This window comes from Drosophila suzukii, chromosome Y (assembly GCF_043229965.1).
Source record: "Drosophila suzukii chromosome Y, CBGP_Dsuzu_IsoJpt1.0, whole genome shotgun sequence".
Classification (NCBI taxonomy): domain Eukaryota; kingdom Metazoa; phylum Arthropoda; class Insecta; order Diptera; family Drosophilidae; genus Drosophila; species Drosophila suzukii.
Genome location: NC_092085.1, coordinates 11,761,112 through 11,777,592, shown reverse-complemented (window position 1 = coordinate 11,777,592; position 16,481 = coordinate 11,761,112). Strand labels below are relative to the sequence as shown.

The 16,481-nt window shown below is 42.8% G+C and overlaps 1 protein-coding gene across 1 annotated transcript in view; it reads left to right on the top strand.

Moving 5' to 3' along the window:
• The window catches only part of kl-3 (dynein heavy chain 8, axonemal kl-3), an 895,452-nt gene that overhangs the window by 59,630 nt on the left and 819,341 nt on the right, over positions 1-16,481 (top strand). Inside the window, exon 3 of the mRNA XM_070997912.1 lies at positions 72-1,413. Coding sequence (XP_070854013.1) covers positions 72-1,413 — 1,342 coding nt within the window. The remainder of the gene's footprint in view (positions 1-71; positions 1,414-16,481) is intronic.

The following is a 16,481-nucleotide window of genomic DNA, read 5'->3' as shown; positions in this document are numbered from 1 at the left end:
AAAGGAAATGTGACAATGGAATCATGCTATTAGTTGTTCGAATGTTTTTATTTAATTTTATACATTTTCAGATCTGTGCCCAATGTAATTATTAGCAGTTTGCCTGGACTGATGGTAGCAATTCGGAATGTTTCTAAAACGGCACATTATTTTAACACACCCGTGAACGTTACTGGGCTTTTGGTAAAAATTTCAAATCAACTTACTATCACAAGTAAAAATTACATAACTGACAGTGAATATAGAAGTCTTTGGGAAATACCATCACCAGAACTTATCGAAAAAATTGAAAAATGTAAAGAAGTAATGGAAAATTACAAATCTATATATATGCATACTGTTGAAGAGATGAAAAGCAGTAACGAGCGCCCCTGGACAGTGTCTTCCGTTTATATTTTTACCTGCTTGGAAAAGTTCCTACAGCGCCTTGAAAAGGTTAAATGGATCGCTAATACGGAAATAACATATTCTATCCTAGACCGAATTATGATAAGCGGAATGGAACGATTTAACGCTATGATAAAAGGAGCTCGAGTTACTATTAGCAGCAAATTATATGATCCTTTAAACTACAGAATAGAACATTTTGATTCAGATTTTGACAAATTCGTCAAAGAAGTAGAAGAGGCTGAGGTCGGAATGCAACAGTTTGTAAAACTGCTTTCCACTGAGTGTCCTTCTGCTGAATCTGTTATGTTAGTACTAAAACGTTTCGAAGCATTAAGTTTGGAATGTCTTTGTCTAGATAGACGTTATTTAGAAGTGGCTGAGATGTTAGAAAAGGAAATGTTCCTATTAAAAGATGTTTACAACGAAGAAAGAGGAAATCCTTTCATTCCTCGAAATCATCCTCCGGTTGCCGGTCGAATAGTTTGGATTCGGTCTATTTTTAGAAAAATCGATGTGCCTATGCAAGCATTAAAATTACGTCAATGTGTACTTGCCCATAAAAAGGCCCAAAGAACAGTTCGCTACTATAACTATATGAACGGCATAATTTGCCATTACGAGATGGCTTATCATAAAGCTTGGTTTGACTATGTAGAAGAAGTTCGATGCCTGTTAAACGCCCCTGTTATGACAATAAATAAGGATGAGGCATTATATACGGTTAGTTTAGATCGCGCAATTTTGCAATTAATTTCTGAAACAGAGTGGATGTGGAAATTAAATCTAGAAGTTCCTAATATGGCTGCAACAATAACTTATTGCAAAAACCGTTTATTAGGTCCTGCTACAACTTTAAAGTTAGCATTGCAACGCTTTGACCGATTACGCGCTTCTCTTACTCCGGTCTTCATAAATATTATGAGGTTTCGTTTGCAGGAAATATTAATAATGTTAAAGCCCTCATTATCAACAGTCACATGGATTTCTGAAAATCTGGAGGATTATGTGGAAAAAGTTTGTATGGTAAGAAATTAAGTATAGATGACGACTCCATTATTTATACCCGTTACTTCTCATTAATACCTATCGATTGACTCAAAAAAAAGTTTTCCACGCCCACCTTAACGCACACAAACCGCCCAAAAACTCAAAAAATCGTATGTATGAACGTGGATATCTCGGAAACTATCAATGATAGAGAATTAGGCGGAGTCGAGCGTCAGTTTTATCCAGATGCCTAAACCTTCGAGCTCGCACTGTCCTCTGCTCTTCATCTCTTCCTAAGTCTCCGTTTAGCTCTGGAGCGCTTAATTTAAGTTTTGGTTAACATTTTAGTCCTTTGAGCCGGATTTCAAAATATTATTCTTGTTATTATATATTGATTTTCTTCTTCTGGAGTTTTCTTGGACTTTTCACAGCAGGCTTTAACCGCTTCAGATAAGTTCAAATTACTAATAATTGCCGGTCGTAGAGCAAGCATTTCGAACCCTATTTCAACTAACTTTTTGTATTATATAATGTCTAATTCCAAAAGTGATTCTTTCTGAAACGTATCGAGATTTTCTTTATGGTCTCGAAACGATTTCATATTTTTATCACGATATTATACCTTTTATATGAGATTTATAAAAAAATAAATCCATTTGACAGGAACAAAGATATGGCTATGCCTTTTTATACACGTTACTCGTAGAGTAATATACCCTTTTCAAGATTCGTAGGAAAGTATGTAACAGGCAGAAAGAAGCGTTTCCGACCCCATAAAGTATGTGTCGGGTTATGGATTTGATTTTCCATATTTTGCGCAGATTGTATACGGCGAATCGACCACAGTCGATTTGAGATAGTTTTTGTGGCTTACTGGAAATGCCAGCGTCGCCAATACCTCGTATGATGACAATATTTATAAGTTTGCCATCGAATTTATCGGCAGCACTACTTCGCATAAGCGAGCATTCTGCTCCAGAGTCAAAGCAAATAGGAAAGATCTCACCCTGGTGTGTCATAACTCCTTTTGGCTCAGCCACAAAACATTGGTTAAATTTCTTCTCAGTAACTGCTCCAGATTTAGCTGCATTGTTCGTGCACCGATTCGCAAGGTGCCCAAGTTGTCCACACCGGTAACAGGTCACATTCTGCAAGTCACGATGCTGCTTATTCTCCGATCCAGACCGCTTCAATTTACTCTCCGCCATTTTATGTCCTGGTTTCTTGCATAAGTGGCACACGATTTTGGCTCGCTTGCAGTCGCCGCTATTACCATCATTACTTCCAGCACTCCGCTTTTTGTCAAATGTAAATGCTCTCAGTTCCACCTGGAGTTGACTTCTAGTTTGTACATTTGACGAAAACACCATACGCTGCAAACGGTTGTCAAAATTGGCCATATGCGCAAGTACCGTGGATACAGCTATTTCCTCGGCGTTCATATTGCGCCATTTTGTGGTCAATGACGTCACCATATGGCTTGCGTACACTGCAGGGCACTCGTTGTGGGCTGGACGGCTGTTCAGCAGATTCAGGAACATAGCTGCCGGCGTTTTCTTAATCTCGAAACGCTGTATAAATAGTTCTTTAAACTGCTCCCAATTAATGCCGGGATAGCAGATCTGTGCAAGCCACGCTGAAGCACTGCCCTGCATGCAACTACTCAACATCATGATAAGTGCGCTGCCATCAATTTGCTGTTCGTCCATAATAATGCTTGCCGTTGCACACCATTGAGTCGCATCGGCTTCAGTTAAATCTGGGTTAAATTTTGACAAAACCACTTAATTTTGTGGACGCACAGACGCTTGCAAAGCTTTACACATTTCAACGAAATTTTGCACTGACTACCAACACAGTTCTGGTAGCCGTCTGGCCATCATGTATAGTTGTACCTGCATTATGTTATTGGAGTTATTCAACTCCTCACATTTCCCTTTTCGTAAAATAAATTAATTTGTTTCTACTCTACTGCTGTAATCCTCGGAACGAGGATTGTCCGAACGTTCGTCTGCGCTGGGCGTAAAGCGACAGCTTCCTGGCGTATGCCTTGATTGTCCCTATTCCCTAAAGGGACCGTCCCGGACAGAGAGAGAGCGCGCCACCTAGTCTGAGAACGATTCTTTACGCTCGCACGACCGATCTCTCTGCCAGTCCAAGCGGCCATCTAGTCAACTCATCAGCGAAAGAGAAGAGCACGCAGCACGAGAAGCACAAGGACAAGAGCACTAGGGGGAATTTGATAGATTTTCTGGACAACATTAATAACTCCTTAATTTGAAAGATATCAAAGTTAAACTTAACCCATATTGAGTATGAATATACCGCAATCATACCATTGGCATTATCAGATTAATATTGCTTTTTATAAATAACTTTAAAAATAGCGAATATTGTTTTCAATACATCATTAAAAGTTTCTTACATATCGGACATAGCATAGGGCTTAAGTAAGTTTACATTTGTACATTTTTCTCAAGTTGTAGCGGTACTTCCGTTTTACAGCCTATTAAAACCAAACATATTAAGTGACTAGCGAAGGAATAGTCATAAATTCGACCGTCAATGAACTTCGGCAAAACCCGGGCCGGATATTCCTAAAACACTCAACCTCTGAACGACGTACTATGCATCGGCTATAAGTGGTTGAGGACATCAGAGCACCAAAGGTCGTTTGAGGAAGTATATCAAAACTCGTGACGGACCCAGTATTAGCGGGCCCGGGTCATATCAAACTCAAGCCGAACGCAAAACGACGCTGGGGAAAATTACTCATCAACTATCTGGGCGATCCGAAAGCTCAAACAGTACCTGGAAGGTTATTATTTTAATACCGACTACATGGCTCTAAAGTGGCTCGAGCCTTGTCAAGACAGCCACTACCAGGGACAACGGCGGAACTTGCTCCAGGAGGCACCAGCTGGATCAAAGACAAGTGCGAACAGATAAGGACTTCAAAGGACCCCTACCGCGATAAATGACGGCAATTAAATGCTGCTGGTCCTACTTTCCGACGAATATATAAGCTGAGCTAGACATGGCTAGATCGATGATGCTGATCTAGAATATATATACTTTATCGGGACGGAGACTCTTCCATCTATCTGTCACATACTTTCCTGTTACGTAATTTACATAAACTTGGGCCGCCGCTAGTGACGTAAGGTGGAAAGAACTTTAATGGTCTCCAACTGCTATAAACTTGTCGCAATTTTACAAATTAGCAGAGCGTAGGTTAGGTTAGGAAAACCCGGACGGCCTTCATGGGGCCGAGCATAGGCCAATATGGCCCTTGGTTGTCCGGTTGACTTGTATGAACCTTGAGATGAGTTAAGAGGGTTTTATGTCCACAAGGATAGAGGTGTTTTTGGCGAAGGCAAGAAGTTTGCCTGGTTTCCTGCTGGAGGCGTCTCCTAGTGATGCCAGTACTAGGGCACCGAGGTAACTTCTTCTTGCTCGTGAGAGTGTTGGGCAATTGCAGATGATGTTCCAGGGTTTCAACAGCATTTCTGCAGGTGCGGCTGTTGAGTATTCCTAGTGTGGTTGCGTTGCAGTCTGCAGTCTTTCCGTGGTAGATGCAGTACATAGGTGCTCTCTTTGCACATAATTCTTGAGATTCAGCAGGCCTTGGTATTCCACCACCTGCTTTTTGCTCGCGTGTCCGCCGGTTTCTCCAGGGCGCTTTGTAGCGATCGAAGGGAGATAGGCACGTTCTCCGTACTGTCGTTCGTCAGCTCTACGCCCTACTTTGCAAGAACGTCAGCTGTCTCGTTGCCATCGAAGCCCTGGTGGCTGGGAACCCGCACTGACTTTGTCGTGCTGAGGCTGTCCATTGACGACTGCATGGATCTTATCGCCGCTTGGCTGTCCACGAACAAGTTCACCATACCATGTGGTCGGTTTAAGTTTTGAGCCACTTCTGCTGCTTTTCTTATGGGAACGACTTCTGCCTGGAAATTGCTGCGGTCGCTGGGTAGCTTATAAGACAACCTTAATTTAGGGTCCGTACAGTATAAGCCCGCCCCAACTCCCCCTTCCATCTTGGAGACGTTTGTGTATATGTTGAGGTCCCGACCCGTTTTCCAGTCGTCTGGGCCCATGAGCGAGGTTGTTTTAACATCCGGGTACGTTCTGGGGATCACGTAGTCCGTTTTGTTGATCATTCTTCGGCCGATTATACTGTGCCCGAAACTTTGCGTCGTCATGTTACCTGATGCAACTACACGTTGCGCTGCCTTTCCTGTACTCAGTTAAGCGTGGATATCAATAGGGTCGATTCTAAGGATCGTTTCTAGAGCTTTAGTTGGGCTTGACCTCAGCGCCCCCGTTATGCCGACTAGTGCCTGCCGCTGAGTTTTGGCCAAAAGCTAGGTGAACGTCGTATTTTTAATGGCTTACCACCACACTATGGCTCCATACAGCAGAGTCGGACGCATTACCGATATGTAGATCCAGTGCATCAGAGCAGGTGACACGCCCCATGTGCTGCTAAGCATCTTCTTGAATGCATATAGCGCCACGGTGGCCTTTTTCACCCAGCTTGCAGTCCAGAACTGTGTCAGCCTGGCTGCGCAAATTTTCGTGAGGGTTCCATTTTGGTACCTTGTAAAGAGAATGAGGTCCGTCTTCTCCGCATTGATACTGAGTCCCACCATTTCCGCCCACTCACATACATCCCTGAGTGTTGATTCCGTTATGGAGCTGAGGCTGTTATTTTTAGGGCTCTCCTCTCAAATCTCTTAATTAGGTCATCAACCATCAAATTCCATAGGTGAGGCGAGAGGACCCCACCTTGTGGTGTATATGCCGATGCCGTCCAACTGTGGGCAGCGCAGCTACGAGACTTAGGCTTATTTAGAACATAAGGAAAAATGTAAAATCAGAAACAACTGGACGTTGGTAGCGGCACTAATGCTGCTCCAGACTTAAAAATAGAGAATATTAAAACAAATCAAAGATGTCTTTACGCTACAGCTTAGTGCGGGGTTTTTCGCTCTTAGGCGATTTATTGTAACATCCACTTTGAAACTGTGGAATGCTCCGGATATATTTACGAACACTCCAAGCGCATATTCCTTAGTGTGCAGGGTTCTCTCTACTAGCGAGTGTAGTGCCGTTTCCACAGACATCCCTTTGGTATAGGCGTACTGGTTGGATGACATTAGTCTTCCTACATCGTTCCTGATGTGTAGATCCGATCCAGAAGCTCTTCTAATATTTTGAGTATGAAAGAGGTAATCCTTCAAGTTTGCTTGACTGCACTTTCCCGCTTTTGGGAGGAAGACAATCCGAGATGACCTCCATTGGATTGGGATATAGCCCGTGCTTAGACATGCCGATTATATTTCATATAGCCATGGGGTGATCCTTTCCTTGGTCTTGGGATTTCTTCTTGTAGTTCCTAAGTAGGATTTTCAATTATTCGTTGATTGTCTGCCTTTAGCGATTTTGAAGAATTCTCGGAGGTTACTTCTTTCGAGCGATTCCAACATGGTGGCTTGGTTTTCTTCCTTGTTCTTGATGTCGGGCATGATGCGTGACGCATCCAGTAGTTCCTTGGACAGGGTCTCTAGGGACGTTTCTATGTCTTTTAATGATTCTACTACGCCCGGGCTTGTCGCGATTTTCGAGATAACTGTCCTTGTAATTTTTTCACAGTTCGTGCTCTCAGCACACTGTCCGTCGACGCATTTTAGTGGACTCTGTATGGTAGGTTGCTTCAAAAGCAGCCTCCGGAGTCGGGATGTTCCGGGACGTTATCCATGCTGGAGCAGGAGTTTCTCCACGAGCTTCTTTGTGCCCTGCGTGATTCCTTCTTGTAATCCCTAAGTAGGATTTTGTATTCCCCGTTGATGATCTCATCGCCTTTTCGGCGATATAGAAGAAATCTCGGAGGTTATTTCTTTTGAGTGTCAGATCCCGACTCCACCATGGCGGCTTGGTCTTCTTCCAGTAATTCCTTGGACAGGGTTTTTAGGGTCGTTGCTACGTCGTTGACGGATTATACTACGCCCGGGCTAGTCGCGAGTTTCGAGGTATTTGTCCTTGTAAACTTTTCCCAGTTCGTGTTTCGGCGCTTTCTATAGACAGTTACCATTGGAGTACCTTTAAAATCTTACCTGAACAAAATGTACATATGGTCTGAGGAGGATAGTGATTTTAGGACTCTGCATTCAGAGACCAAATTAGTCTGTCCCTTTACAAGCGATAAATCTACCTAAGAAGGTGTGTTCCTCTTCCACGTTTTCTGTATATAAGTTAGGAGATAAAGTCTAAGAGTGACTCACCTTTGTCTTTGATGTCGGAGCTCCCCCACACGCTGTGGTGTGCATTGGCATCTGCATCAATGATAAGTTGGTCATCCTTCCAGCCGAGTTCCACATAGCTGCTCAGCTCGTCTGGTGGCGCCGGTCTTTTGTGTGCCATGTAGAAGGAAGCTACCAAGATGCGCTGCCCCTCGCTTTCTAGCATTATAGTAGTACATCAGAGCTGTAGTGTTAACATGGATTTCCTTCCGCAGTAAATGTATAGTAAAATGTATTGTAGTTTGAGGACCTTTGTCAGGCCATTATATTGCCCGAGACAATCCATGGCTCTTGAACTAGGAAGCTCCGCCGACGCGAGTCTGCTTTTGTGGAGATTGAGCTGCAGCACCCTCAGTGTCATGGGTGGCTGGTTCATCTCCGTTCGACGGGTTTGCTTTGACAGTCAGGTCACAGTCATCTTCGCCCTCCGAGTCGTCTAGCGCAAGGTCCTGGGCGGCTTCCACAATGGCTTCCAGACCTAGGTCCTTCTCCACCTCGCCTGCCTGCAGGATGTGTGCGTCTTTGTCGTCGGGATGGCGCTTAAGACGCAGGTAGACACTACCCATGCCCCACGCCATCTTCCCGAATTTTGGGTACAGCAGATCCTCCGCCTCCTTGGTGATTTGAAGAACTCGTTGGGTAGTGGTCTGGCCATGTACAGAATCTTAAAATTCGCCATTGGGACGACCGGATTCTGCCGTCAGCAGCTTTAGCGCCCGATCCCCTTGCATTGTGATGGGGAAGAGCACTTTCGTCTTCGGTATGGAAGGGATTAACACCCTGACTACAACCTCTAGCTTGGCCCCCTCCCAAAAGGAATCCAGTTTCCGGACCAATTGCGTCAGCCACTTCCTGGTCGGATCGTCGTTGCACTTCAGGACTCTGACACCTTTCAACCACCCTGTACCATCATCCGTGCAAGGAGAGACATTGTCGTTCCTGTCAATGAAAGCCACGATTAGGTGTCGGTTGACTACATCACTGATCTTGGCTTTCTTGTTGGGCTTCCTTGCTACTTTCGGCGGCAGAGGGCCTGCCTCTTTGTGCCCGCGTTTCTGCTTGCTCACCAGAATGTCATTGGCGGCACTCTCGCGTGAGCGTTGCCTTTTGTTGGCAAGCATCTCCTCCACCATGTTCGCAAATCCGCCCGTTTGCGAAGTGCAGCCTTCCTCGATTCTGTGCTCTGCCCAGGCTAGCTTTCCTAGCCCTTATTTTTTCCTTCTCTCCGTCCATACTGGTTTGTTTTTCCGGGAAACCACCCACTTCCGTTTTATGCCTCCCGCCTCCAACTGTGGCCAATGATTCACCCCTCGTAAAGGGTTCAGCTGGAGGATTTTCGCCAGCCCTAGCAGAGCGTAAAAGCAAATTTATTTTATGCAAATTGCTACCAAACTTTATTTAAATAAATATGAAAGCGAACAGCTGCAATTTCACTTCCCTCTTCGGGAAATAAATGAACTCGTTTCTACTCTCCGGTTGTTATCCTCGTTTGTCCTGTAGTCCTCGCGACTTTAAATGGTTCCCAGGACGGTCCCTCTAGTTCCACAGCGCCGGTTCTCAATCCAGTTTGCATTCTTTATACAGTCCGTTAAATTCAGTTAAATTCTCCCTCGTCGATACTCCACATGCTGCATATGTTCGACACCCAATCGTTAATGCGTTCTTCGCCTCGTGAATATCTGGCACTCGAAGTTTCGGTCAGTTGCCGTTCTGAGCTCTTCAGGACAACGACTCTTGAAACCACACATCAATCGACCGCTCGTCCTTTCTGGCTAGACGCGCTAGGACCTGCTCAAATGCCACTCGATGAACTGTAAAATAAGTGTTTGGGCAAGGCGCACTGGGTTTAGAAAACTTCCGAGCACGGTTCCTCGTCGCAGGACTATTGCTCAACTCTGAAGAACCCGTTAATAAATTGTCTTTAGCCAGCTCCAAACTTGACAATTCTTTTGCTGCGCTTCAAAGTAGTTTTCGGATATATTTATAAGTTTAGTAATCGCATCTGTCACCCAACGGATGGAAAATATGAAAATGGTACTCAGCAGTTGCTTATCGTTTTACCGTTTTATGGGATAACATAAAATCTTTTCAGTCGAAGGTACTAGTACACTTATGTATTCTTAGAGTGAATGCCCGAATGATGCATTCGCCTCTAGACTTTAATGGCCGTCACCCAATAATATCAGCACGGACTTGTTCGGTCTCTAGGGCCATCATTACTCACTTTCATGAACGCAATCTGTACACTGGTCAAATAGCAATAATTGGCATAATTCAATCCCAATATTGGCCTATTGGGGGGAGGAAGACTATAAACAAGGCAATAAACAAATGTCGTTTCTTTATATTCTTAATGTGTGAATGTCGATTTTTAAGCGCTTTTTCGGATATTTCGTGTAAGTAAACTATTCTATGTTTTTGAATAATTATTTTTGTATTTTGTTAGTTTATTATTTAAGTTTATATATTTTTATGTACACCAGTTTGATCAAGAAAGTGTACTGGTGACTGAAGCTGGAACGAGACTCCCAAATTTACGGACCTAAACGGTTTTTTGTTTCAGACGACTTATGTGTGGTGCGCCCCAAGTGGAGCACACCAAAGTCTGGCTTAATCGATGAAATTTTGCCTCCTATAATGTGGCCCCTGGCAAGAGTGGTTGAATTTCTGGACGGTGGAGACGGCGTTGCTCGAGGTTCCGTACTGAAGACATCATCAGGAGGAAGATTTTGAAACCCAGACTTCCAATGGGGGGAGTATGTCGGGTCAGACAGCAGTTAATTAAAATCTCTTAATCCAAGCTATTATATTAGCAGCATCGCAGTAAACATCTCGCTCTCTTGGTTTGCATTCTTGTGCCCAGCATTCGGCTAACTCTAGTAAAGTAGTACGAATTTGCTCGCAACATTAAACGCACTCCTTTCGTTTCTATTGAAATCTATCGCAAATAAATTGTTAGCCAGTACATAAAACCAACTCCGAATTTCGTTCTTCAAGTTTACAACAGCTAATAAAAAAGCTTATTGACACCATTCCATTTGTCCAAATATGGCTTGTTTAATTGGTTTAGACGGAGTTTTTCCGATATCAACAAACGCCTGACTTACACTAAATTCTTAATTTACACATTTTCAAAGTTTACCGAGTTGTAGCTCACAGTGTATTTAAAGTGGCCTAAATAAAGCGGGAAAATTAAAGGGTGACAATATAAGGTTGTCACCGACTGTGCTTTCTAGTCATCCGCACCACAATCCATTAAATCCCTGTCAGAATCGACAGGGTACGTCAGTGCCACGCCTGCTCAATTGCCTGACTGTTCCAGCTACCATCGCTGGTCCCGCTTATATAGGCCTCCTGGTACCGTTAATCTCCTGACTCTCCTTGTCTCCTCTGTACCCGGCACCTCGCCTCCGCGGATTTAGCGATCGACCTTTCGCCCTCTGCGCACGGCAGCACATAGGGTCCAAAGTGCGTCGATGTACCGATGTACTCTCTCGACTTTCGCAGTCTCGTTCATACTACTACTGGCTAACTCTGTCGCTTTCTATTCGGTCCTTCTGCACAAACTCTCTTGCTACGAACTCTACAAACTGTTTATATCCAAGGCCAGCGCTCTCTCGTCTCTCGATGTCACGTTTATATTACAGCAGACTCTCATCTCTTTCTACGTAATCCCAACCACATTTTAACTGCATACTTATCTTTCTTTTCCCGCGGTGCGGTTACTACGCAAACTCGCTGGCAGACCTTTTTTTGTGGTGCAGTCATATACATTTTATTTTAGTAGTTTATTCATTGCAGTCAGCAAGGTACTTGCCAACAATAAACTGAGCCTAAACATCCACCTTGTTGCTACCTCCGGTAAAATAAGGACTTGCTCTATATAGATGTGCTCCAACTCAGGTAAGCGAAGACTAGAATAGGTGAGTAAGGATGTTTGTTACATTCAAATTAGTACTACATTCAGAAAATAACAAAATTACAATTTTTTGTAATGAAAACATAGCACGCAAAAATATCGTCGAAATTAAAATGGGTCTTACAGATTTTCATTGCAGTTGACTTTAAATTATAGACACCGAATTTATGTGCATTAATGTGGGAACAGTGTGTCTGCTCTATGTGAGAGTTTAATTTGAAAAGTAACGAACAGTTTAATTTGAAAAGTAACGAACAAGTAACAAGTTAACCAACAAAACGAAAACTTAAAGAGGATTGTAAAAAGGACGATAGTAAGTAAGAGATGACGACGAGAGAAAAAAGACGATACAACGATTTCGACCGGCAATAGACGAGCTAAGAGTTTTATGAAGGAATTATGAATTTATGAACGAATTAATAAAAACAATAAACTTCTAGACATTGTATTTTTAGAAACTGTAAATAATTGTCTTAAACTTAATTTAAATATCCTAATAAACTCTAACCAAACCCCGAATTAATCTATACCTTCCGGTGTTTCCAATGTTTGCGAATCACCTGTACGAGATCCCATCTACTTTAAATTAACTATCACAGGGATAAGGTTAATAGTTTAAGGTGACTTTATTATAACTAGAGCGACATAGCCTACATTGGAAACATAAGGATTATTATTACCTTCGGCGCAGCATTAGTTTCGTGACGGTTTGCTTGATATTTCCTTATCTCAAGTAAGCAATTGTTACAGTATATAAATTTGAAAAGAATGTTAGCAAAACGAACTGCTTTCGTTAAGCAAACATTCAAAGCTTAAATAGGACTACAGTTTGCTGTCATGCATTTCGCATTACATAAGTGCTTGTCCTGATTTCACAGTGTATAATGCCCAGTGTTATATAAACATTTAAGCTTGTTGCAGGACCCGGCTTATATTTTTGTTAGCACAATGCGTAAAGCTGCTAGTTAACCAACATCTATTAAATTTTAAAATTTGGTCGCACTACCCTGCCGATTCTCCTATGGCATGTGACACGCAGTCACGCCGTCCCGTCCCATCTCCCGTCTCACTCTCCAGTCTCACTCTCCAAACTGTCAATCTCCAAACGCGTTTTCTCTAACTTCACTCTCTCTCATCTCCCAACTTCTCACTCACAAACTCTCATCGCCTTGCCTTTAACACCAGTTTACAAAAAAAAAACCTTCAAGGAAACCTTTGTTTTCCCGTAAGGTACATCTCCCTGATTTAAAAAAGGGAACTTAAAATTTTTTCTATTGTACCTTTTTTTTTAAAGTGTAAAAAACGTTTTTCCCACTTTAATTTTCTTACTCGAGTTCTGATAAACCGAATTCGGTCAAATACTCATTGAGTTCCATTCATTAGTTTAGAAGCTACACTTCGCCAAAGTTGAAAAAGTAGAAAAAAATGCAACAAAAAAATAAACGTCTAAAAACCGAAATCAGTTTTATGTTGTTCTTTTGAAGGCTGAACCTTAACGGAGAATATGCGCCATTGATCACGACAATCCGTTGGTAAATCATTCTTTACAGTTTTTTATACGTATATACCCAAGTTCATTATTCGGGAGCAGCGGCCGTTAAACATTATTTTAAAATTTCAGTGTTGGATAACGTAAGAATTTGGTGCAAGTTGTTATGCGTTTCCTTGAAGGCGTATTTCATCAATTTTTTATCTGGTGACCGAAAGGCCACCATGTATAATTCCAGCTGCAGTTTAAAATTTTTGTAATTCGACGATTATTTATTTGATTTAAAAGTTTATTTTAAACTTATCCCAGCTTTCCGCTTCTATCATCTGTATATTACCATTATCGTCGAATTCGTCATATTGAATTTTTTTATCTTTTCTTGTCAAGAGAAAAATGTCCAAGCTTGTTGACAGGCATGACGTATATTAATGTTAAATACATTGCATTTTCTATTTATACCCATAAGTATACAATCCTTTTCTAATGCAATTGAATAATTAACAAATATCGTTATTGCGAGTGGTATAACCCGCGGCTTATGAGGCTATTTTCTAAGTATGCGATTAACGAGAAAAATCTGCTCCCCCGAAATAATAATCTCTTACCAATACAATAAGGACAGGTATTTAAATTGTCGTAAGACTAAGGTTATGCTTAGTTTAAGCGAGAGTTAAAGCGGATTAAAGTTCAACCTAAAAATTAGTACTTCAAAAAAGAATTTTACACAGATTAAAAGAGTCGGATATCGTATGTTCTCCCATAATGATGGTGTATTAGACCCTAGTGAAGCAAAGAACAATTCCAATAAGACATTCGAAGACGTTGCTTGTGAAAACGAAGATACAATATAAATTTATTAAAAATGTTAGTAGAACATTTTTTTAAATATTCAAATAAATTTTAACGGACTAAATTTCTATAACTAAAGTAAAACATTATATTGTAATAAAAATGTGTAATGCGTAAATATAACATTATATGTAAATTTAATTTACGTAATTTTACTATAATCAAAAAATTTACTTTTATTAAACAATATTCTTCGTGTTTGTCTGTGAGAGCGCCGAGTGGACCTGAAGGATGCATACTGGCAGATCCCACCGGAATAGAATAGCAGGCAATACACGGCGTTCACGGTACCAGGCAAACGTGTATTTCAGTGGAGGGTAATGCCGTTCGGACTTCAATCGGCGTCGTCAACGTTTCAACGAGTTTTGGATAAAGTAATTGTCCCTGAGCTGTCACCTCACGTATTGGCATACCAGGATGACATAATAGTGATCGGTCGCACGCTAGAGGAACACAAGAGAAACCTTAGAGAAGTGTTCCGGCGTCTAAGGGAAGCGAACCTGAGGCTGAATCCAGAAAAATGCCAATACTTTAAGAAGGAACTGCTGTATCTCGGACATCGAGTGACCAGCAAGGAAATAGGAACAGATCCAGAAAAAGTAGACGCCATTGCTGAACTGGAACCGCCATCGACCGTCAAAGAGCTCCGGCAATACCTAGGAGTAGCGTTGTGGTACCGCCGATTTGTACCAGATTTTTCCAGAATCGTCACACCCCTGAATAACCTGCTGCGCAAAGTCAGTAAGTGGGAGTGGACACCGGAGCACCAGATGGCGTTTGAGGAAGTAAAGGCAAGACTGTGACAGATCCGGTGCTAGCATGCCCGGACTTCAGTAGAACTTTCATCCTGCAAACAGACGCCAGCGACTACGGCATCGGATCAATACTGACCCAGGACACCGAAAAGGGCTCCTATTCGAGCCAAACACTGAACGGCGCGGAAAAGAACTACTCAACAACGGAGAAGGAGTGCTTGGCAATCGTCTGGGCGATGCGGAAGCTCAGGCCACATCTGGATGGTTACCACTTTAAGGTAGTAATTACAAGTACAAGACGGCAAGTTAGCTTGGCAGCTCGAGGGGGAGGTCAAATTCAGCAACAAACAAGTGACCATGAGCCTATTGATTTTACCCGGAGTAGTGGATCCGTTGGTGTTGGGATGGAACTGCCTTAAACAAGTCGGTACCGAGCTAAGGTGTACTGGACGCGAGATAATAATACCAGCTAGGAGCCGACACAATGGATGGCTCGAGGAAAAGCTATCGGTAGTAGTCGTTTAACAGGTAAACGAGTTGGACGATACTACAGCGTTCCCGAGAAGAGAGCTGGCAGACTTCAGCACAATGACGGGAACATCGAATATGGCAGAGCACCAAATCAAAATGAAGGATGACAAGCCAATCAAGCAGAGTTACTACCCCAAGAACCCAAAAATCCAAGGGAAAATAAACGCAAAGGTGAACGAGCTTTTCCAAATGGGGTTCATGAAAAAGATGACAGGCAAGTGGAGACTGTTTGTCGACTTCAGACATATCAACGCGAAGTAGGTGAAGGATGCGCAGCTCGAGGTGGAGGTCAAATTCGGCAACAAACAAGTGACCATGAGCCTGTTGATTTTACCCGGAGTAGAGGATCCATTGGTTTTGGGATGGAACTTCCTGAAACAAGTCGGAACCGAGATAAGGTGTGCTGGACACGAGATAATAATACCAGCCAGGAACCGACACAATGGATGGCTCGAGGAGAAGCTGTCAGTAGCAGTCGTTCAACAAGTAAACGAGTTGGACTATACTACAGCGGTTCTGGCCGACTTCAGCACAATGACGGGAACATCGAATATGGCAGAACACCAGCTCAAAATGAAGGATGACAAGCCAATCAAGCAGAGATACTACCCCAAAAACCCGAAAATTCAAGGGGAAATCAACGCAAAGGTGGACGAGCTTTTCCAAATGGGGTTCATAAAGCATTCAAAGAGCCCATACAGCTCCCCCATCGTGATGGTGAAAAAGAAGACAGGCAAGTGGAGACTGTGTGTCGACTTCAGGCAGATCAACGCGAAGTCAGTTAAGGATGCCTACCCAATGCCCCGCATAAGCTACATCCTGGACCAACTAAGGGAAGCGCGGTACATCAGCAGTTTGGACCTGAAGGATGGATACTGGCAGATCCCACTGGAAGAAAATAGCAGGCAATACACAGCGTTCACGGTACCACGCACCCACCTCACGGTGCCCACCTCACGCATTCGCTTACCAGGATGACACGCTAGAAGAACAAAAGAGAGACCTTAGAGAAGTATTCCGGCGTCTTAAGGAAGCAACCCTGAATCCGAAGCCGAACTTCAGTAGAACTTTCATCCAGCAAACAGACGCCGGCGACTCAGGACACCGAAAAGGGAAAAAATAATGTCCTATTCGAGCCAAACATTGAACGGCGTGGAAAAAACTATTCAACAACGGAAAAGGAGTGCTTTGCGATCGTCTGGGCAATCCGAAAGCTCAGGCCATATTTGGAAAGTTACCACTTTAAAGTAGCAACC